This window comes from Amphiprion ocellaris, chromosome 8 (assembly GCF_022539595.1).
Source record: "Amphiprion ocellaris isolate individual 3 ecotype Okinawa chromosome 8, ASM2253959v1, whole genome shotgun sequence".
Lineage (NCBI taxonomy): Eukaryota > Metazoa > Chordata > Actinopteri > Pomacentridae > Amphiprion > Amphiprion ocellaris.
The window spans coordinates 36,949,292-36,972,701 of NC_072773.1; the positions used below are offsets into that span (position 1 = coordinate 36,949,292).

General features: G+C 37.3%; 1 protein-coding gene across 1 annotated transcript; it reads right to left on the reverse strand.

Annotated features, from left to right (window-relative positions):
- Positions 1 to 10,361: 10,361 nt before the first annotated feature.
- LOC111584412 (uncharacterized) lies at positions 10,362 to 23,382 on the reverse strand. Its single transcript, XM_023293567.3, has 10 exons — positions 22,949 to 23,382; positions 22,831 to 22,861; positions 19,036 to 19,152; positions 16,196 to 16,305; positions 15,918 to 16,047; positions 14,520 to 14,564; positions 13,849 to 13,875; positions 13,673 to 13,753; positions 12,535 to 12,812; positions 10,362 to 11,460 (listed from the first exon to the last, which is right to left on the reverse strand). The coding sequence occupies exons 1-10, from the start codon at positions 23,012 to 23,014 to the stop codon at positions 11,041 to 11,043; spliced, it is 1,305 nt and encodes a 434-aa protein (XP_023149335.1). The 5' UTR covers positions 23,015 to 23,382; the 3' UTR covers positions 10,362 to 11,040.
- Between the last annotated feature and the right edge of the window lie 28 nt (positions 23,383 to 23,410).

Sequence of the window (23,410 nt, forward strand, 5' to 3'; positions counted from 1 at the left end):
TTTAAATTTCCTTCACTAAGCCAGCCCTCTGGACTTCCTGGAAGCTGTGCTCCTATTGGCTGTCCAGGTGGCAGCTTGGTGTTATCAGGAACACCTGAGCAGCTCAGTGTCTTCCTGCTTTATTTAGCTGCAGACAAACATTTCCTCTGTTTCTCTTCACCACTGAACCGGGTTTGGTTCCGTTGCTTTAATTTGTTCTTTAGGCGTTGGCTTGCAACTTCCAGCAGTAAAATCATCTTTAATGTGTTTCTTGGTGTGTTTTAGGGCTTTGTACTGGATAGTTGTCTTGGTAAATGTGGTTCTTTAGCCACAGTTGGCACATGGTGCTAATGTGTGCAGTGATTAGTGGATTTGATGCAGCTGAGTTGTGTCTTTATCTTGGCTGTAGTGAGTCTTTAGAGGTTTTTGGTCAGACACATTCTGTATTCTTGTTTGAGAACCAGCGTTGGTTGTCCAGAAGGTAAGAGTTCCTGTCCTGATTCTCTGTTCTCAGAGGTTCTCTGGTAGGCTGCAGGAGACTTTAGCGTTTGGGTTGTGCTAGTTTGGTTTTTGTACAGTTTCATTTGGACGACTATCTTGAGGCCCCTCCATGTGGTTTAGTGAGGTTTTCTGCAACAGTTCTACAAAGCAACCTGCAGCAGAAGAGACTTTGAGAGTTTTTAGGAAGTTCTGGAGACCAGACTTTAGAGCAGCAGAAACATTTGTCAGCAGTTTGAGCAGGAGAAGGTGATCTTCAGAGTAGATATGAGACAGAAACCTTCTTGACCCGTGTGGTGAGGTCCTGTACCAAGAGTTTGAGCAGGTTGTGAAGAGTCTGTAGTTCTTTGGTCTGAAAGCACAAGAAGAGTCGACTCATTAAAGGAGAAAACAGGAGATATTGTTGGTTCTTCTGTCGCTCTGCAGTTTCCTTAGACTGAATATCAAGTTTATATGTTAAATGATTTCCCATGTGAGCCCAAGAAGACTTCAATAAACTCCCTCCATCACCTGGACACAACAGATTCTATTACCATGTTAAATCTTTTTTTTTTTATTATGTTTTTGAGTTTTAATCATGGTTTTAGCATAGTTTTTTCTCTTTGCTTGTTTAGTTTTGCCATCTGTGTGAAAGGTGCTAAACAAATAAAGTTGAATTGATAAAGTGAATAATTGACTACCTCATGATTGTGACAACAGAAGTATTTTCATTGTGATTTAAGGGTTTGTTTCATTTTTAAGGTTGGGGTTAAAATCTTGACAGAAAAAAAAGATTAAAAAAATAAACTACATTTAAAAAAGTAATTAAATCAAAGGAAAAAAGCATTTAATACAATAAAACTTTTAAAAAGAAAATTAAACATTAAGTACAATTAAAATATATTAAACACAAAATATAAAATTTGATAATTAAACAGAAGATACAAAACATGTAATTATGAAATTAAACAAAATTTTTTAAACAAAAATATTAAACATTAAATATTTTAAACATTTAAAAAAATACAATTAAACAAGAAGAATAATAAACATATAAAAAAAACACAAAACATTTAATTAGATTATTAAACCTTTAAAAAGCCAAAACATTTAATTAAAAAATTAAATGTTTAATTAGAAAATTAAATCTTAAAGACAATGAAACTTTAAATAGGAATTAAACAGAAAATACAATGAATCATTTAAAAAGAAAATTAAACATTAAAAGGTGGTAAAACATTTAAAAAGAAAAACCTTAACAAAGATTTGATCGAAAAATTAAACATTGGGAAAGAAAAGGAAATTTTTCAAAGAAGCCGATAAAACATTTGAAAAAACAACAATTAAACATTAAAAAGACAAAACATTTCAAAATCAAATCAGACATTAGAAAAGAATAAAAGGTGAGAAAAGAGCAAAACTAAACATTTAAGAACAATCAAACTAAATACAAAACATTTGAAAAGACACCAGTTAAACTTTAGAAGATCAAATTAAACAGAAGAGACAATAAAACGATCAAAAAGAGCAAAAACAGATAAAGGTCTTCAAGCGTTTTCTAGTCTGAAATGAAAACATCAAGTTGTTTCTTCAAACATTTCCTCTTTCTATGTTCTTGGTTTGATTGTGGACAGATTTACTAAGAACTCATTTCAGAAAACTGCTACTAGTAGTTGAAGGCATGGATCAAACTAATGTTACCTTCTGATCTCCACAAACTTTACTGTTCAGTGAAGAGAATCAAAGTTTGTTGAGGATTTCTAAAAAACCCACAGGTGAAGGTCTGAGAAGAACTCAGATGGATGGTCTAAATGTGAAATCAAGACTCATGGTCACAAGTTTTAAGGCTTCTGTTAACCACAAAGTTCAAACTAACAGAGAAGTACTGAGAAACTTTTAAAACTTCAGTATTCAGACTGTCTAAAGGTTCAAACTAACAGAGAACTACTCAAGAACTTTTAGGTTTTCAGTCCTCAGACTGTCTGAAGGTTCAAACTAACAGAGAAGTACTGAGAAACTTTTAAAACTTCAGTCCTCAGACTGTCTGAAGGTTCAAACTAACAGAGAACTGCTCAAGAACTTCTAAGATTTCAGTCCTCAGACTGTCTGAAGGTTCAAACTAACAGAGAACTGCTCAAGAACTTTCAGGATTTCAGTCCTCAGACTGTCTGAAGGTTCAAACTAACAGAGAACTGCTCAAGAACTTCTAAGATTTCAGTCCTCAGACTGTCTGAAGGTTCAATCTAACAGAGAAGTACTGTGGGACTTAGAAAATTTCAGCCCTCAGACTGTGTGAAAGCTCAGGTCCTGAGGACTCGGGAGGTGTGGAGGCTTTGGAAAGTCTTGGAACTGAGGGTTCCACCCTCCAGCACCAAGGCTGAAGTCCAACCTCCTGAGAAAAACGGTCGAGTCGAGACTCGAGTTAAAAAAAAACTCGAAAACGACAAAAAATAGATGATAAATGCGCAAAAACCAGAAGATTTAGTATCTGAGCGAGTAGCTCAGGGGGATAAGAGATGGGCTACCAAGTGGAAGGTCGCCGGTTCAAGACCCGCCACCTGGCCTTTTTCTTTCTTTGTCTTTGTCAGAATTTTGAGAAAACTTAAGAAGGGTCTGGTCTTGAACCAGCGACCTGCAGCTCCACAGGCAAATCCTTAACTCACTGAGCTACAGATCAGATGAAAAGAAGTAATTTCGTCGTCCCTTTGGCATCGTAGTTCCTCAAGTGACCACATGGGCGGAGCCAAGGCGGAGTCTGGGTGGAGTCAGGGCGGAGAGTAGGCAGGGAGGTGGGTGGCGGCCTCCCCCCTCTACTTCCCCACCTCCCCCGACCACCCACCACACCTTCCCCCGCCCCACGAGTTCTTCGAGTCTCCACGAGTTCTTCGAGTCTCGACAGGTTTTCCCAAGTTTCTGGACTTTCCACCAGGTCCGAGGCAGAACAACTTGTCATGAAGAGGTGTTGAAGTCGGCCAGGATGGACTGACTTTTTACAGCGACTAGAAGGAAGACCACTAGAAGAGCAGGTCTTTAACCACCATCCATAAAATCCATGGAGTCGCTCCAGAGAAATGAAGGGAGGTCAACTTTTATCAGCCTCCATCCAGATGTTCAACTTGATATCTTTACTTTGACATTTTTAGCACCACAAACCTTTAGTATCACACTTTATTATCATTTATTAGGACTTTAATGGAATCCACCAGCAGATTTAGTTTTTCTTGAAAAACTTTATTCTTGTCATCGTGGGACTGCAGTATTTAAAACTCTTCCTTCTATTTGACCTCATGTTTATTAGTTTTAGTGGAGAAACTTAATTTAATTGTCCATTAGTCTCTTAAAAACCAAATAATAAATTGCATTAATCAAGAGGTTTAAATTTCTTACTTTGTCATATTATAAATATGACAAAACATATAAAAATAAAGTGTCTTGAGACAATTTGACCTGTATTTGGCGTTATATAAATAAAATTGAATTAAAAATGGATGTATCTTGTAATGTTGAGTAATTGAACCATATATGTTGGAAAACACATTTTCTTTGTCCATTAATCTGTTGATTGTTTTCTCCACTAATTCATTTCTTGTTTTGCTTTATAAAATGTCAAACCCAAATATATTCAGTTTACTGTCATAAAAACCAAAAAGATTTACATTCATGATGCAGGAATCAGTTTTTCACTTTTTATCTTAGTTTAGTCAGAAAGATAGTTGATAATGTGTGAATTGTTGCAGCTTTTGAGCCGTAAAAGGTTTTAATCTTTGGGGCCGAGTGTCAGAAAACATTTAGAAACCAACATCAACAAAACACTCAACAAAGGTTTGAACATCATTAAAGGGAAATCCAACTTTTGCATGACAGTGTCTCATTAAAGGACATTTATTTCCAACGTAAATGTGTGATATTCATCCTCTGGAGCTTTCTCTTCACATCGTCTTCCACCTGGACTGGTTTGGTCGGGAGCATGTGCAACAAACATTTGAAAAACTGCACTTTAACATCAATGAATGACACTGAAGTTTAATCTCTACATAAATGAGACCGAGTCTGGATGTGCTGCTCTGTCATTAACTCCTAAGTTTAGGGAAAGTTCAAACAAAAGAGGACAGTTCAGATCAGACTTGAGAATGAGCTTATTTTGAACAAACATCTCAGACTTTCTGAGCTTCAGCACCTCTAGCAAGATATTTTAACAACAAGCAACTCAAGAGATCCACAAGTTGGAGAGAGTTAGCTTTAGCTGAGCCAAAGAACATGTGGGATGCTAACCTAGCAAACATTTCAGACTTTTCTCTGTGAATTCTGGGAAATAATTTACTATTTAATGACAGAGCTACACATCTTAACTCAGTCTCATGAAAACAGACTCTAATTCAGTGTCATCCATCCATATTAAAGTGCACTTACCCAAAATGTTTGTTGCATGAGCTCCAACAAAACCTGTCCAGGTAGAAGGCCACTTTGACAAACAGGAAGTGGAAGATTCCAAGCAGATTTATAGAAGGGGGAACCGGACTGTACTAAGTGTGGTCCAGTATAGAGGGGTGTTTTGTGGGTTTTTAAGGCTGGTAATGATTATTAGTGAGACATTTGGAGTAGATATTCATTTGCAGTAAATGAAAGTATTTAAAATCTTGGGAGTTAAACTTAGAAGAACACAAACTCTAACAGAAAACTTTGTTGATACGTTTTTGTTTTGTTTACAGATGTTAAGTTAAAGGAGTTTTATTCGTGATGTATAACCAATCAAATCACTCCAGAAGACAGAGCGACCACAGGTAGATAAAGGTTCAGAGCCAAAGTAGCGCCATTTTCAAATGTATTTATTACCGTAAATCAGTCAAAAATAAAATACTGATAATCAGTAAATCAGTCAGCCCACAATTACTACAATTCTACAATGTATGTCTCTTTCCTTTGACTTGTTATTTGTACAATATACGATGTATATGATGGCGTTTTTTCATACCAAAGGCTATACTATGATGTTTTCTAAGAGACATACGATGCTACTCTGCTTGTTCTGGCTGCTACACTCCTCCTCTGTTGTTTTCTGGATTGTACTCAGCTGCATGCCTTCGTCCATCCGGCCTCCGTTGACTCGTCCCGCCTGCCGTCTCTGGAGCTGAAGCTGGATTGGAACAGACCAAAGTACAGTCCAATCACGATGCCAGCTGCCTCTCAAAAGGCTCCTTCATCTGGCAGGTGGCAGCACTTCTTCTGAGGGGAAGCTGAGCTGGCCCGGCAGAACTTTGGAGATGTGTTCCAGTGGTTGGTGGATGTGTGGGGAGATAGAGAGGGACCTTTGAATTGTTCAGAAAGGAAAACAGGGAACCCATTGGTAGTTTTAGTTTAGGGTGCTACTGCGGTGTGTTTTTGGGTTTTAAGAGGTGAACAGGAAGAGTTTTTTTCGTATTGATTATCTTTTACTTTGTTCCTGGTTGGAATGCCCATCAATGTCAACATGAAGTTCACTTTTAGTTCTGTTGATTTATTTTTATTTTACTAACACCCATTTGCTTTTAACCCCCTCACATGTACTTACTCTTTCAAATAAATTCTCGTTTAACCCTCTGGAAACCAGCGACATGCTATACTATGATGTTTGTTGGGCGACATGCTATACTATAGGCTTTTTTAATTGACATATTACTGTGACGTTTTTTTTTTTTTTTTTTTGTTTTTTTTAGCAACATATAAGAATTCGAACAGTTTTAAAAGTTACTATACTTTTACTTGTGCAATGAAATTACTATTCTATGGCATTTTTTAAATGACATATTATACTCTGATGTTTTCTTGAATTACATACTATTTTGACAATATACTGCACTATGACATTTTTTGAACCACATATCATACATGACAATTTTAGGCAACATCCCATCATTTTGCGCTTTTTGAACCACATAATAATCTATGTTTTGTTTTGTTTTTTTCTTGCCAACATGCTGTACTATGAACTACAGGCCATACTATGTTAGTCTTGAGTAAAGTATACTATACTTTGTCGTTTTCTGAACTACATCCTATACTATGGCGTTATACACAGAGTGCTTTGGTTACATGTTGATTTATAATCTAGATTTTTTTCTGTTTTGTTTTTTGACGGGATTACCACAGACCTGACTGTGAACACCGTTGACACACACCTGAGGGAGACGCTGCCTAAGATCTCAAGGCTGCTTGGTCGTGGTCTTTCTGGCACGTACTCTTCCAAGATGAGCCGGGAAGTTTAACACTGATGGAATGACACCAGGTCTAAGCCGACAAACTTCCAATTCCTCCTCAACCCATAGTCTCTGGGAAACCTACATGGAGTAAGAAAAGTAGACAGAGAAGTAATTAAGTCTGTACACAACATATTAAAAAGAAATCATGCTAATAAATTAAGTACAAAGAACCGAATTGGCCAATATACTGGAGACCAGAGCTATTTAATTTGATAGGTATAACCTTGTTTAGTAACATTTCAGTTATTTGAGAAATAATCCCAATCATAAAATGGGTTTGGAGGAAGAACATAGATGGTAATCTGGATATATATGAGTTAGGCTTTATAACTACTATTGGTAGTATTGGTGGTAGTAATAGCAATGTGACTACTACTAGTAGTATTGATAGTACTCACTACTGCTGCTGATACTGGCACTGCTACTACAACTTGTAATACTATTACAAATGCTGATACTACTTCTACGACTCTAACAGCTGTTTATACTACTACTGCTGCTTGTACTTTTACTATTACTACTACTGCTTGTACAACTATACTACAGCTACTATTAATCGTCTGGTATTTGCTTGTCAAGCTGCTAGCTCGCCTTAGCGTTTTGCTAGTGGCTAACTAGTTAGCTCTCATAGACTGGAAGCTCTCAACAAGATTTCATAATGAAAAAATAGCCAAAAACTGTTCTTACCTATGAAAAGTCATCCCTAGTTTCCTTGTCTCAATCGTACGACGTAGTGTGTAATTGTATGCAGCACAGTGAGCCGGCATACTCGTTGTTTCCGTTTTCACGCCGTCTACATCAACGGAATGCACTGAAACTTTGCCCCCACTAGCTTAGCCTCGCTGTAGAACGCAGCTCAAAGGGGCGTGTCCTATCTACTCATTCATATCTATGAGAACAACGATAGCTACACATAAGAACGCCTGACGTTGACTAGCTGCGTAAATACCATTATATACAGTCTATGGTAAATACGTATGTGAATCGCATCATTGGCTGCAGCAGCCAGTCACCGGTCACTCACTGACTCACATTGAAAAATAGCACAGAATGAATTTTTACGTGTTTATTTTATTTACAATTTAGGTTGGATTTTTTTTGTGTGCGCAGCGCAGATTTTCTGTGCGCGGAGACCGTGTCAGCAGTGCACAACTGCGCACGCGCGCAGTTTAGAGGGAACAGTGCCTGTTGGAATGTGATATTACCATTCAGAGGGGAGGGAGCAGACATTTGACAGCTTGGGGATTAAAGCTGTTTTTGAGTCTGCTGGTTTTGAGTGTAAGTGTCCTGTAGCGTCTACCTGCACTGGAAAAGAATGCCCCTCTCAAAACAAGAAAAAAAAAATATTTCAAGGAACTTTTACCTTGAAATAAGTGAAAAAAATCTGTCAATAGAACAAGTGAAAAATGGCTTGGTAAGATTTCTTGAAATAAGATATGATATTTAGAATCTTGAGATCTTAAAATTAGCTGGAAAACTTATTTTAAGCTGTATTTTACCAGGATTTTCAAGCTTAGGTATCTTAAAATAAGCCAGACATGCTTAAAAAAAAATAGCAGTTTTTCACTCAAAAATAGATTTTTGCTTTCATGTAACCTCTTAATTTGAGATGTATTAATCCTCCTGTTGTCCTCATTTACAGGCACCAAAAAATATTGTTCCCTTGCCTGAAAAAAAATCCAAAAATTCAGCAAAAAAAATTCCACAAATTTCTGAAAATTTGCAAAACCTTCAGGAAGAAAATTCCAATAATTCCTTAAAAGTTTCCCTCAAAATTTTTAGAAAAAAATCCCCCAAATTTGGCAAGAAAATTCTTGCAAATATTTTCAAAAAAATAGTAAAAATCTTCCAAAAAATCCTACAAATATCTAAAGTGATTCCATATACATCAGTAAAACTTCTAATATTTTCTGTAAGAACATTCAAATGTTCACGTGTTCTTAAGAAACATTTTTTAGCATTTTTTCCACCAAAAAATGTTCAAAGATTTCCCAAAAATGTTGAAAATGTGGACATCAGAAGTTTCACTATGAAAATATATTTTTTTCCCACATTTTCAAACTTTAAAATGGGTCATTTTGACCTGCAGGACGACACGAAGGTTAAAGTTATTTTGAGTTTTCTTGTAAAATTCAACTCAAAACAAGATAATTTCAAGATTGTTTGACTTAACAAGATATTTAAGATGCATCGTCTTAAATCAAGTCCCTCCATCTGCTGAAATGTCTCTTGTTAAGTGAATTTATCTTAAATCAAGTGGGATGAGACATTTTGACTAAAAATAAGACAAATGGACTTGGTAATATTTAGAGTTTTTGCAGGGTGAGGGGAGAACAGAGAGTGTCCTGGGTGTGAGGGGTCTCTGGTGATTCCTCTGGCTTTCCTCTGAAGTCTGCTGGTGTAAACGTCTCTGAGGGAAGGTAATGTGGTCCCAGTCACCCGCTGGAGGTCCTTCCTGTCCTCTGCAGGGCAGCAGGTGAACCACACTGTACAGCAGTAGGTCAGGAGGCTCTCAACGGTGGAGCGATAGAAGTTTATGAGAGGTTTTTGGGGGAGATGAGCCTGACGCAGCTTCATCGGAGCCCCCCTGCCCTCCATCCAGGAACTGTTCTCCACTAGAACCAGGAAGAGGGAACATCATCAGAGACCCCACTCACCCTGGACATAAACTGTTCACCTTCCTCCCCTCTGGCAGGCGCTACAGAGCCATGAACACTAAAACCAGCAGACACAAGAACAGCTTCTCCCCAACTGCCATCACCCTGATAAACAGCTGAGCCATCCCTCCTGTACAATATACCAGTGGATATGTACTTTATGCACTAAGAACAGCATTCTCTGCTTTTTGCACTGTGTCATCATCTAGTATTACCATGTTGCACTACTGTGTTTATATGTTCCTTTCTAGCTTATAAATATCTGTGTATACTGTGTTATATTTATTTTTATTACTACTACTTTTCCCCTGTTCTTTCTATAGTTCCTTTTTATGATTGTTATTATTCTCTTGCATATTCCTAGGGTGACACCAACAGCCGAAACCAAATTCCTTGTATGTCGTGTACGTACTCAGCCATTAAAAGTGATTCTGATGCTGATCATTATTATAGTTTCTGAATGCATTCCTGGACCAATAAAGTCAGTTTCTCAGCTGAAACATCTAACATACACATTCATTTCTACACATTCCATCATCTGACCTGTGTACCATCATGCTGTAATTGTAGAGCTGCATATTCTGCTGCTACTTATACCTTTGGCAGACGGCCCAGTAGGACGACCCGCTGTAATCAGCTGACAGCAGGGTTCTCTGTCAGGGGAGGCACTGGAAGAGAAGCTGGCTGAGCTGGATGACTTCCCAGTATATCACACAGTTCAGACAGACAAAAACATGCTCACATCTGCAAACTGTTTAGGGCTTTTCGGTGTTTGCAATGTGGGAGGAAATGATGTAAAACTGTCAACACAGAAAAGCCCTGCTGAGCACAGGTGGGTTTCAGCTCAGGATCTTCTGCTGTGAGGACAAAATTCAATTTATCAGATTATGAAACTACACAGATCATTATCAGAGAGCATGCTGCTTTTACTATGAATTAGAAAATAGATTCTGGAACAAAGCACCTCTTTCTTTTCAATGATTTTTTAAGAAATACAAATACAACAAATGAATTATTGTTTGGACATTTTATACAAAAAGGGCAAAAAGAAGTTGAAGCAGTTTACATTCTCTACATGACGACAGACACTAAAGAAGCAAGTCTGAATAAAGTAGCATGTCTTTGGAAAGTAGAAATTAGTAGCTTTGATTTTATTCCAAACCAAAGATTTAAAACACACACAGGGGCAATAGATTAAGTCATCAGATTTAGGTTAAGAACTTCCTCTCTAACAGAATCGGAGACCTCATCTCCTCACACACCATCCTCCACACCAACAGCCCCCAACGTTGTCTTCTCACTACACTCTTATGCTCACTTTTCACACACAACTGCACTCCCACTCATTACTCAAACTACACATACAGATCTGCAGATGACAGCCGTGGTGGGTGGATAACCAACCAGGAAGAGGTCCCGGCCCTCACGTCCTGGTGTCAGAACAATGACCTCCTCCTCAGCACCAACAGGACAAAGGAGCTTGTGACTGACTTCAGGAAACACAATGAGGACACAACACATGCCAGTCACTGGAGAAGAAGTGGAACAGGGAGGGAGTTTCAAGTACCAAGGTGTTCATTTCTCAGAGGATCTGACATAGGGAGTGAACACCAGGGAAGTGGTGAAGAAGACCCAGCAGAGACCCTCAGAAAATCGACCAACTTCTACCATCGCATTATAGGATGTATGGTTCACACGGTGCTGATTACAGATCTCAATGGTTGCGTCTCTTTGGAAGATCTTGTCTGATTCCCCCTCAGCATCTCCACTGCTTCCGTTAACTTTTCTGTGCTCTTCTCGCTGTAGGAGAATCCCGGTCTGAGCAGCAGATCTGATATCTTCCTGTCGCTCCGCCTCGCAGCATGAAGACCCTTACAGAGCTTCTTTAGATCCTTCATCAGACGAAAAGTCCTGCAGGTCCTCAGCTCCAGCGCCAAGGTGGACGGCTTCTTGTCCTGCCGCTCGCCCAGCTGCACCACCCAGAACTTGGCCAGCTCGTCTGCGCTCTTTGCGTGGCTCGCCACCATGTTGAGGACCAGAGGGTAGAGGTCACAAGCTGCAGCTGGAATGGAGGGTTCTGGGAAGCTGTGGTGAGGAGGACACTGGACGGTCTGAGAGGAGAAGACAATTCAGTTCAATTGATCTTTAATTATACAGCACTAATTTAAAACATGTCTTCTAAAAAACACTTTACATATTCAGGTGAAAAAACTACACTTTTAAACAGAGAAACCTAAAAAATCTCAAAAGAGAAGAAAATTCGATTCAGTTCACTTCAATTAAATTCTAGTTATAGAGCACTAATTCACAACGGTATGTCACCTCAAAGCACTTAAAGATATTAAACAGAGAAACCCAGCAAATGTCCAAAGACAAGAGACCAGAAGAGACTCTCAGCTATTACTGTGATGTTTTACTCTACTGAGTTTAGAAAATCCTTATTGTGCTTCTTCTGTTTAACCCTGTAAAAACCCACTGCTGTTAATGCCTCATTGTTCTCTGAAATTAAATCAGAGAACAAATAAACAAATGAAGTTAAAAACCAAAATGTCTTCCTAACTTTGGATTCATTAAAGTTCCTCCTTTGGCAGATAAAACAGCTGAACTCACTCATTCTTTCATCAATGGAAACCAAATATTGTTCAGAAAGTTCTTCCAGCTCTGTAGCAGAAGTTCCCATAAATGTGGCACTTCTTCTGTCCACTTCATCCCAAACCAGCTCCATGGGTTTAAGTCTGGAGAATGTGCTGCCACTCCGTTTTCAAGCTTCCCATCTTGTTAGCTAATGGTGTTGAAAGGCTCATTGATGATTAGAAAACCCTTGTGCAGTTATGTTAGCACATGGAGAAAAGTGGGAGTTTTCATGGGAAACATGGACTTACCTGGGTGAGACCAAACTTTTGACCAGTAGTGTATATACCTTGGGTCCCCTACCAACCCAAGGTCCTCCAGCAACACCAGGTACCCAGGTACCTGCTCCAGCAACCTCAGGTGGTACACAATCCATTCAAGAAGCCAGGCAACCATCCTAAGGCCCTACCTATATATATTCCTTTTGCTCATTTTTTTCCTATATTTGGGTTTTACAGGACTGAGTTTGGACTGAATTTCCTCATATTACCAACATTACAATAAAAATAATATCCACTAAGACAGCAAATAAATGAAGGGAAACTGGAGCTTACCGTCTCCACTCCTGGGCAGACGATGAGCACTCGGTCCGCCGCCTTCACCTGCTCCGCCAGCCAGCGCATCGGCCCCAGCTCGGCCACCTTCCCCTGGTGCCACATGTCAAAGGCCACACTGCAGCCGCCGTGCCACTGCAGGAACTCAGCCAGTGCCACCACGGCCCGCTGGAAGGCCGAGTTCTCAGCTGGGTAGACCACGAGGACAGGGACGGGAACCGCTTCGGGTAAATTCTGGAAACCCAATGAGGTGGCAACATTCAGTCCAAAGTTTTTGTCTGAGGAGTGAGAAAACATTAAAGAAAAGAAAGTTAGTTAGCCAAGTCTTGATTTGCTTGGTTGCTTCCTTCATCAAACTTCTGAATCTAGCGTGTTTGCATTGCAAGATGACATTTAGTCAGGATAGCAGTCAAAGCCAAGTTATTTTGCAATGTCATAGACAGATTGTTGTAGATAAAGCATGTTGCAAGTAGCCAAGTAGCTCAGGACGTATCCAGACATGTTCACAAGACTGGCAAGTTCAGAAGGCATTCTCTCGAAAAGAACATTTTTTTAAAAAAGTAATTCAGCACAACTACAGGAAGGATGCATTAACCCTCCTGGTGTCCTCATTTACGGACACCAAAAAATTCCCCAAATTTCTGAAAATTAGCAAAACTTTCAGGAAGAAAATTCCAATAATTCCTTAAAAGCTTCCCTTAAAAGTTTTCTTTTTTCAAAAATCCCCCAAATTTGGCAAGAAAATTCTAGTAAATATTTTTAAAAAATGAGTAAAAATCTTCCAAAAAAATCCTAAAAATCTCTAAAGTAATTCCATATATATCAGTAAAACTTATATTTTCTTTAAGAACATTCACATAAAAATCAACCAAAATCCAGTGAAATTCGCTGGATTTTGGTTGATTTTTATGTGAATGTTCTTAAGAAACATTTTTAATATTTCTTTTTTTCCACCAAAAATGTTCAAAGATTTCCCAAAAATGTTGAAAATGTGGACATCAGAAGTTTCACTGTGAAAATATTTTTTCCCCCCCATTTTCAAAATTTAAAACGGGTCAGTTTTGACCCGCAGCACGACACGAGGGTTAAGTGTAGTTTACGTTTTTATCTGATGCTCTTTAAAAAGTGTTTTATTTACAGATCAGGTAGCAGGAACTCAGGATCACCAAACCAGCCAGGCTTCCAAAAACTGCAACGATGACATCTTTCGTTTTCAGGCCTGGACAGACAAACAGTAAAACCCATGATGTAATCCTGAGGTTAAAATGATTCAGAGAAAACACTGACGGTGCTTTCAATAATCCTGAGTCTTACCTGGAGGCGTGGGCTCAGGAGTGATAGCTACAATAAAAAGGTGTGATGAACAAACAGTGAGTAATGATCAGTATTACAGTTAGTATTTATACAGTTTACTTGCAGTTTTGGCTTTTTTTAACCTTTGGTGTGTGGAAAATCTTTGCCAGCTATGGACTGGTCATTTTTAACTAACTAAATTGACATACGTCGCTTTATTTCTGGATTTTTGTAAGTGTGTGTAACCCACAGGTTCTGCGCGTCTGCTCTCCACAAACCCTGCGTAGCTCTGCGTTGTGTGTGATTAAATTTGGGTGCAGGGTGTCTTGCAGCGAGAAGAAGCAGACGGCGGGGCTCGGAGTTGCGATGGAGACCGGTTTCTCTTTTTTTTTTTAATTATTGCCAACTGTCCTTGAACATACCACCTTCTTCAACAACAGTAAAACGTATCTCACCGCGAAACATAGCGTCCTCCGCTGAACGCCAGTCTAACTACGGTGTCCTCGAAGGGACAAAAATATAGAATTTGCTTAATTCAACCGAACAACATACGGTGCTACAGTACCACCTAGTGGGATGTTTCCGTTACTGCCTTACATCTGCAAACAATGTTCTGAATCATTTACCTCACTTTGCCCATGACAGACAAAAAACGGAATTAAAAATGAGCTGATTTAAAATGAAGTGCTTACCTTTAGAAAATTCAGTAGACTTTGGCATAACTGAAGGAAAAGTTGCTATAAAATAAAAACAGAAAGAAGGGTTAAATCAGGGGTGTCAAACAGGTTCCATATTCAGTCCAGTTTGATCTCCAGTGGACTGGACCAGTAAAACCACAGCATAATAACCTATAAACAACCACAACTCCTAATTATAATCGCAGCTATCTGGAACTGAACAATCTAGTATTTTACTTTATGATCAAAACGACAAAAGTCAGACAAAGATAAAAAAAACAAAACACCAAAACAACACAAAATATTACAGAAACGAGACACAAAATAACAAAAATGAGAAAAAAAGACAAAATATAAGACAAGCGAAACAAAAAACAAAAGGGAAAAACAAAACAAAAAAAGAGACAAACAATTTGAAAAAGCTACAATGCGGCAAAAAAATGGGAAAACGACAAAAGTGAGACAAAAAAACACAAAACGACAAAAACGATGCACAAAAGAACAAATAAAGCAAAACATGAAATGACAAAAATGAGGCACAAAATGACAAAAAATGAGACAAAACCCAAAACTAAACAAAAAAGAGACTACAAATTCGACAAAAAAGTTACAAAGCAATAAAAAATGGACAAACGACAAAAATGAGACAAAAAAATTACACAAATGACACAAGACAAAAAATAATGAAAGTGAGAAACACGACAAAAAAATAGATAAACAAGACAAGCAACACAAAAAAAACACAAAATGAGAAAAACAATACACGAAACAACAAACAAAGCAAAACATAAAATGACAAAAATAAGACAAAAAACACAAGTGAGAGAAAAAAGCACAAAATGAAAAAAGTCAGACAGAAAAATATTAAACATTAAATGTACCAAAAATGAGATACAAAACGACAATAGAACAATGAACAATCTTGTATTTTACTTTATGATCCAAACAACTTGTCATGGTCCAGAAATGATTTTAAATTTAAAGTTTAACTAATTTACAATCTGCAGTTAATGTCTTCTCTGGAATTTTTACACTTTGAGGGCCGGATTGGACCCTCTGGAGGGCCACTTTTGGCCCACGGTCCTCATATTGGACACCCCTGACCTAAAGATTTTAATTCTTTTCATGGTGTTATATCTTGTAAACATCTTGTGTTTTGACAAAAATTTACATATTCATTATCCAGTAGTAGTAAAAAAACTGTTTTAGTACGATGTTAGGGACACATAGACAACATATTTTAACACAATAAAATCTTCCATGTTTTTGCTTTTTGAAAAGCTGTAAATAATAATAATAATAATAATAATAATAATAATAATAATAATAATAATAATAATAATAATAATAATAATAATAATAATAATAATAATAATAATAATAATAATACAAAAAAATAAAAAAAGACCTTACCTCTTGGACGGGGGATCTCGAGACTGGCGTCCTTGTAAGGACTGCCGCTGCCCAGAGGAGGCAAAGGGAGATTGGCAGCTTGTATATCACAGAGGCCATGACTTGCTTTTACTAAATAATGAAACCATTTCTAGAGTGGAAAGAAAGAGGCAATTATTGCAGCGGAGTTAAAATTTTCTGTGTCTCAGATCCTTCTGACGGGACCATCATGTCAAAACCATGCTCTTTAAAGACACAAAAATGGATTATCAGTCCCATTGAAGCTGAATTCATGATACCTGCTGTGATTCAAAGCGTTGTATTTGGGCCAGAGGTGGGTTGTATTCACAGCGGTACTCTGGTTCCCCTGAAATCATGATCCGGGTGCCGTTCAGGTGACAAATACTGGCTGTAGAGAGGAAATGACAGATTTATGAGAGGCTGGGTTCAACTGGTCGGGCTTCAGCTAGCCTTTAGTTTTAGACACAGGGATTAAAAACACGACTGTACAAACTATATCTACACATTATTTTAAACCAGGGGTGTCCAACATGCAGCCTGTGGGCCAAAAGCGGCCCTCCATAGGGTCCAATCCGGCCCTCAAAGTGTAAAAATTCCAGAGAAGACATCAACTGCAGATTGTAAATTAGTAAAACTAGAAATTTAAAATCATTTCTAGACCATGACAAGTTGATTGGATCAGAAAGTAAAATACTAGATTGTTCATTGTTCTTTTGTCATTTTGTGTCTCGTTTTTGTAATATTTAATGTCATTTTTGTTGCTTTTTGTTTGACTTGTTTTGTTTCTGGTTTTTGTCATTTTGTGTTTCCTTTTTGTCTCGCTTGTGTTTTTTGTCTTATTTTTGTCATTTTATGTTTTGCTTGTTTTGTGTCTCATTTTTGTAATATTTAATGTTGTTTTTGTTGTTTTTTGTCTGATCTTCTTGTTTTGTGTTTTTGCTTGATTTGTTCTTTTGTGCATTGTTTTTGTCGTTTTGTGTTTTGTCTCGCTTACGTCATTTACCCATTTTTTTGTCGCTTTGTAATTTTTTTCAAATTTTTGCCTCTTTTTGTTTTGTTTCAAGTCATTTGTCTCATATTTTGTCATTTTTTTCTCATTTTTGTCATTTTGTGTCTCATTTTTGTAATATTTAGTTTGTCTTGTTTTTTGTCTGACTTTTATCGTTTTGTTTCTCGCTTTTGTCATTTTTTGTCTTGTTTGTGTCATTTGTATAATTTCTTTGTCTCATTTTTGTCGTTTGTCCATTTTTTTTGTTGCTTTGTAAGTTTTTGTCGAATTTGTAGTCTCTTTTTTTGTTTGGTTTCAGGTTGTTAGTCTCATTTTTTGTCATTTTATGTCTTGCTTTATTTGTCCTTTTGTGCATCGTTTTGGTTGTTTTGTGTTTTTTTGTCTCACTTATGTCATTTGCCCATTATTTTGACGCTTTGTAACTTGTAAAAAATTTTTTGTCTCTATTTTGTTTTGTTTCGAGTCGTTTGTCTCATATTTTGTCTTTTTTTGTAGTTTTTGTTGTTTTGTGTCTGGTTTCTGTAATATTTTTGTTGTTTTGGTGGGGTTTTTGTCTCTGTTTGTCTGATTTTTGTAGGTTTGATCATAAATTAAAATACTATATTGTTCAGTTCCAGATAGCTGTGATTATAATTAGGAGTTGTGGTTGTTTATAGGTTATTATGCTGTGGTTTTACTGGTCCGGTCCACTGGAGATCAGACTGGATGAATGTGGAACCTGGACTAGAATGAGTTGGACACCTCTGGTTTAAATATTTAACAACACCTGTTGTTGTACAATAGTTTGAACACATTAGTGTTTGGCAGGTGTCAAAATGATATTTCTAAAAAATACATTTTTGTTGTAGCAATTTATATTTTCTGACTTTTTTTCTGATTTCCTTAATTAAACCCTTTCAATGTGTACAATTCTGGAGATTTTCACTTGTGCATTTAAGCACCCTAACTTGATGGTAAAAGACAGGAGTAATTCTGTAATATGCTGTCTTAATATAGGGGGAAAAGTGTACTAGATAATATATGTATACAGATGATTTAACCTCTTTCTTGTCCAGTGTCTCCTCAACCAGACTCAAGTCCTATTTGTCATTTAAGCAAAATAATGAATGATAAATAAACCTCTCATTTGTTTTTGGATAAACACTACAGGGTCAAATCACAGTTAATCATCAGTGATAATCAATCAGATATTTTCTTCTAATTAGAATACACATCTATGAACAAAACTATACATAGACTTAAAAGATCATATTATGGCAGTCTGGAGTTTCTGATGACTCATATAACTCTCAATTTAAATAATGCCCATTTGGTTCACTCATCAGATTTAGTTAGAACAGATTAAAGAGCTATTTCACCACAATGAGCAGAAAAAGTAGAGTAGGTGAGATCCCTAACTTCAAGCATGGTGGTGGTAGTATCATGCTGTTTTGATGCCAGTGGAACTCGTTCTTTACACAAAGTAAATGGAATAATGAAGAAGGAGAATTACCTCCATATTCTTCATTAAAACCTAAAATAATCAGCCAAAAGGTTGGATGCAGCCGGGTGTTTCAACGGGAGCCAAAACACGCCTCAAAAGCGGTAAAGAAATGGATAAATCAGAGTTCAGGTTTTAGACTGACCATCCCAAATTCTTGTTTTAAACTCTAGGAAGAGACAAGTTAGTGTCAGAAAGCCAAAAAATGAGTTTAACTGCACCATTCTGTCAAGAGGAGTCAAAGATGCAACCATGAGTTGTTAATGGCTACCAAAAACATCCAGCTGACAGTGGCCAAATAACCAAATATTAGCATCGCTGTAGGTTTATTTTTGATCCAGCAGATGGTGTCATAATTTCAGAAGATGTATAACAAATCTGTGAAAGAAGCAAAATGCATGACTGTTCTCTTGTGACAAAGACACAGACAGAAAACTAGGAGTTATAGGAGTCAATGGAAACTCAGCAGTGCCATAATATACAACTGCTACTGAATAATATGTATGTTAAAAATTTATTCTGTAGGTGTGATATCAAAGAATGCTGCATCATTTGTGTACAGATGTCTACAAATTGCCTTAAATTCAACAACATCCAGTGATTTTATAGGTTCTAGTGTTGTCACCTACAGTCGATGTTGATTGCCCAGCTAATGTTCAGCATGTTCCTTCCTCCCACTGTCACCAGCTCCACTTTCAGGTCCGCCAGAGAAGACGGGGCAGCATCAGTGCTGACTGGAGGAAAACCTGGAACAAAAGAAAACTGCGGTGCTCACTGACACGAGACTTGTGTATATTATCATGTTCTGCTGTCTAATCAGATGATCTTTGTTAATTTCACATTTGAAATATATTGTATTCTATGTTTTAAAACCAACAAAACAACTTCCAGGAATCTTGAAACAAGCATTGCGAAGTCTACAACCAAAATATAAAGATGTTATATATTATAAAGGATTATTTGATTATACTATCTGTTTTAACTCCTCCTTTACTGCCACAATCACCTGTGGAGTACCTCAAGATTCCATCTTAGGGCCCATTTTATTTACTGTCTTTGTTTATGCTCCCTTTTTTCTCCATCAACATAAAACCTCCATCCACTGTTTCGCTGATGACACACCCATTTACCTGCCTCTGAATCTGAAAACCCATTTTTGCCTTCCTCCAGGTGCAAAACAAAACCACAACAAACAAACCAGCGACTTTGGGATGCTGACAACAAACCTGCATATCCATAGCAGGAGTCTTGATGTCCTCTTTGACACTGAAATTTGACAGATTATTTTTGTTGTAAAAGGACACTACTCTTGCCTGCCTCAGGAGATCAGACCTGTAGAGTCACTAACTTCTTTTAAATCACTTCTGAAAACCTACTTTTATAGACCTGCTTTTATGTGAGGTTTACGTTTAGTGTTACTTAGTTTTAGTGTTTTGTTCTGTATTATGTCCTGTTTATTTTAGATGTTCTCTCTTGTTTTACTTGACTTGTAGCTGCCTAGTTCTTTGGCGTGATGTCGTCTCTCTAAATCTTTAATTCTCTAATTTTTTTGACTTTTAATTTTAACCCACAATCTTGTTCTTTAATTTTCAAACTGTCTAGTTTCCTTGTTTGAGTTGTGTGCTAATCTAGCTAATTATTCATTTAATTTATTTTCATTTTTACTATTTATTTTAACTGACTGTTCTGACTTGTCTCCTATATTTAGCTGTGTTTCATGTTTTAACTGCCAAAGCTCTTTGTGAACACTGTTCTTAAGGCTGCTATATAAATAAAGTTATTATTATCACTTTTATAATTCCTGACTGGATCCATCCTCTATCTGAATGTTCTGAATGACTGTGATCATTGTATTAATCTCCTTCAGTTCTATTGGGTTCATTTCAGGTATGAGGGTTCTCTATCTCCAGGCCTTTCACATCCTCAGAACTGCTGCTGGAAACGATTCGACGATCGAGGCTGGTGGTTTCTGGCGATCGTGCAACTATAAAGCTCTGGTCTTGGTCTTTTAATCAAATGTTTCATGTGCAACTGACATTTTGTAGGAGAAATGTCAAGATTTACATATATTCAATGGCTTTTGGTTAGGGATGTCTGATAATATTGGCCCGAAATTGGCATAAAAATGGAATATCAATCAACACATCGTTTATCTTGTCTATCATGAAAACCGATAAAATAATGCCTGGTTTTCACCAGCATTTACTGACTCACAGAGGGAAGGAGAGTGTGAACTGTTGTTTGAGACAATAAAAAATAGTCTTAAATATGTCATTTTTTCAGTAACTTCAGTTGAAGTAGTTTTCTTATTTTGCAGACAATGTTTACATCTGAGAATACATCCAATGGAGTATCACAATAAAATGAGTCATGATGTGTTAATTCCACCACAGGAGATATGTAATGTTACCTAAAATTAGTTAAATAGCCCACAGATATCGATATCGGTTGATAGTGGAATCGGAAATTGAGAGTTGGACAATATCAGCATATCGGTTATCGGCAAAAAAGCTGATATCAGACATCCCTAGTTTTGGTTGTTTCTAATAATTGTAATATTTTAGCATTTTATATTTATTTTATTTGAGAATTTGACTTTACAAATTTGAATTTGCATGTCTTGCTTTTAGTTTGTATTTTGCTCAGTTTTAGAAATGGATTTTACAAGTTTTTACAAGCCTTTTTAGTTTTGGTGCTGGCTGACATGTAACACATCATATTATATATATATATATATATATATATATATATATATATATATATATATATATATATATATATATATATATATATATATATATATACACACACTGGAGCTCAGTCAAAGGATAGATTTCAAAATCTTACTGCTGGTCTACAAAGCACTACATGGTCACAATATATGCTTGATCTACTAGTTCCCTACGAAACATCCAGACCCCTTAGGTCATCTGGAACTGGTTTGCTGTGTGTCCCAAGAACAAGAACCAAGCAAGGTGAGGCAGCATTCAGTTATTATGCTCCTCACCTGTGGAACAAACTTCCTGTAGCTCTGAGGTCTGCTCAAACTGTCAGTGCCTTTAAATCAGGGCTGGAAACACGATTGTTCACTGTCACGTACTTGTAGATTAAAATACTGCCTACTTGCTATACTCTACTGTGTAGCAAGTAGGTAGGTAATAAACTTGCCTTGCCTTAATTTTTGTCTTCAATTTTCAATTAAGTTGAAATATAGAAACACTAAACGTCAGATTTCTCTTCTTGAGTGTAAATAATAAAGAGTGGCCGGGCTTTATGCATAGCACTCAGTCTCAATACTTCATTAATATTATTAATATTGCTTTAGACAACAGTCAGATCTCATAATTGTTCAGTACAGAAAGGTGTTTTTTTGTATCCTCTTAGTATCCATCCATCCATCCATTATCTATACACCGCTTAATCCTCATTAGGGTCATGGGGGGGGCTGGAGTCTATCCCAGCTGACTCAGGTGAAGGCAGGGGACACCCTAGACAGGTCACCAGTCTGTCACAGGGCTACATACAAAGACAAACAATCACTCTCACATTCACACCTACGGGCAATTCAGAATGATCAATTAACCTCAGCATATTTTTGGACTGTGGGAGGAAGCCGGAGTACCCGGAGAAAACCCACGCATGCACAGGGAGAACATGCAAACTCCATGCAGAAAGATCCCGGGAAAGCCGGGACGCGAACCAGGGATCTTCTCGCTGCAAGGCGAAAGTGCTAACCACTACACCACTGTGCAGCCCTCCTCTTAGTATGTAAATACAAATAAAAGCCATAGTAATAAGCATGATATATTTATTGAATTACTAAATGGCGGAGTGGAAGTTCAATAAGTTCAAATTAACAACGAAAATAAAACCCATGTTAAAAGAAATATAGACAAGAACAAAAAGAAAACCTTCACCTAAAGGGGGAGAAGGACTTTAGAGATGATGCAGACACCTACAACCCTGAATATGAACAAGGGAACTCAAATCATATTTAATGAAATCAATTTGTGAAAGCAAAACACTGCTAAGAGAGCAACTTTACTCTGATTATTAGTAGTCATGTGAGACTTTATGAGAACTTGTTCCTGCATCTTTTCACCTGTCACACAAACTTGGTAGTTTGTTGAAATAAAATAATGATTGAAAATAAAATGAGTATTAATGATAAAACGGGCGACTCTGGTGTGACATCCTCATCATAAGAAACACCTTTACATGTGATCATAGCTGCAAATGATCATAAATAATTCTGAGGTATAGAGTTTAAGAACACAGATTTAGTCATGCACTAACTGTGATATTAATGTCTCACATTTTACATCCATATTACTCTGAAATAACTTGTAATTATCAGGTTAGAATCTAAAAATGATCCTAACAAACATCTATGATAATAAATAAATATTAAAACACAGTCCTACCATAACCTTGAAATTCTTCACATTCCGCTTTCTGCAAAGAAAGAGAAATACAGAAACAGATCACCTACATAAAATCACTATAACAATTAATATTTAACTTGTAAAGTCTTTAACTTACAATTTCTTGTGATGCCACCTGAGCTGTGACACAGGAGGAGAAAATGAGGATGAATGCCCACATCATCAGCCTTATTCCGGGAAAAAATTAATATACGTACTTAAAAAAAATACAAATAAACTTCCCTTCCTATAATGTGCTGTAAACATCCCAGCTTCGGTGCACTTGTTGAATGAAGCTCGGTTTCAGTGTGTCGCTGATTTTGTTCTGTTAGCCGAAGCGCACCTCGCTAAGCCCCGCCCACTATCCGGCTCCTCGTTTTGGATTTCTTCGGGTTGGTTCGGGTTGGCTCGGTTGTGTTCGGGTCTCAAATTTCAGTTCAGAAACACGGCAAGGTCCGCTGCTTATTTCAGCATTTAACGGCGTTTTTCTGCTCGTATCGGCCCTTAATTTGTCAGACACCACCTCTGGTTGTTTTCAAAGTAATGTCTGAAGGTTCTTTCAGTGATTTCAATGTTCTCC

Excerpts from the sequence above, each read along its gene's own strand:
- LOC111584412 (XM_023293567.3), bottom strand. The coding sequence starts at position 23,014 with ATGATGTGGGCATTCATCCTCATTTTCTCCTCCTGTGTCACAGCTCAG. Across the intron at positions 22,862-22,948 it reads AGGTGGCATCACAAGAAATT|AAAGCGGAATGTGAAGAATT; the intron begins GTAAGTTAAAGA and ends CTTTCTTTGCAG. Across the intron at positions 14,565-15,917 it reads CGAGATCCCCCGTCCAAGAG|CAACTTTTCCTTCAGTTATG; the intron begins GTAAGGTCTTTT and ends TTTATTTTATAG.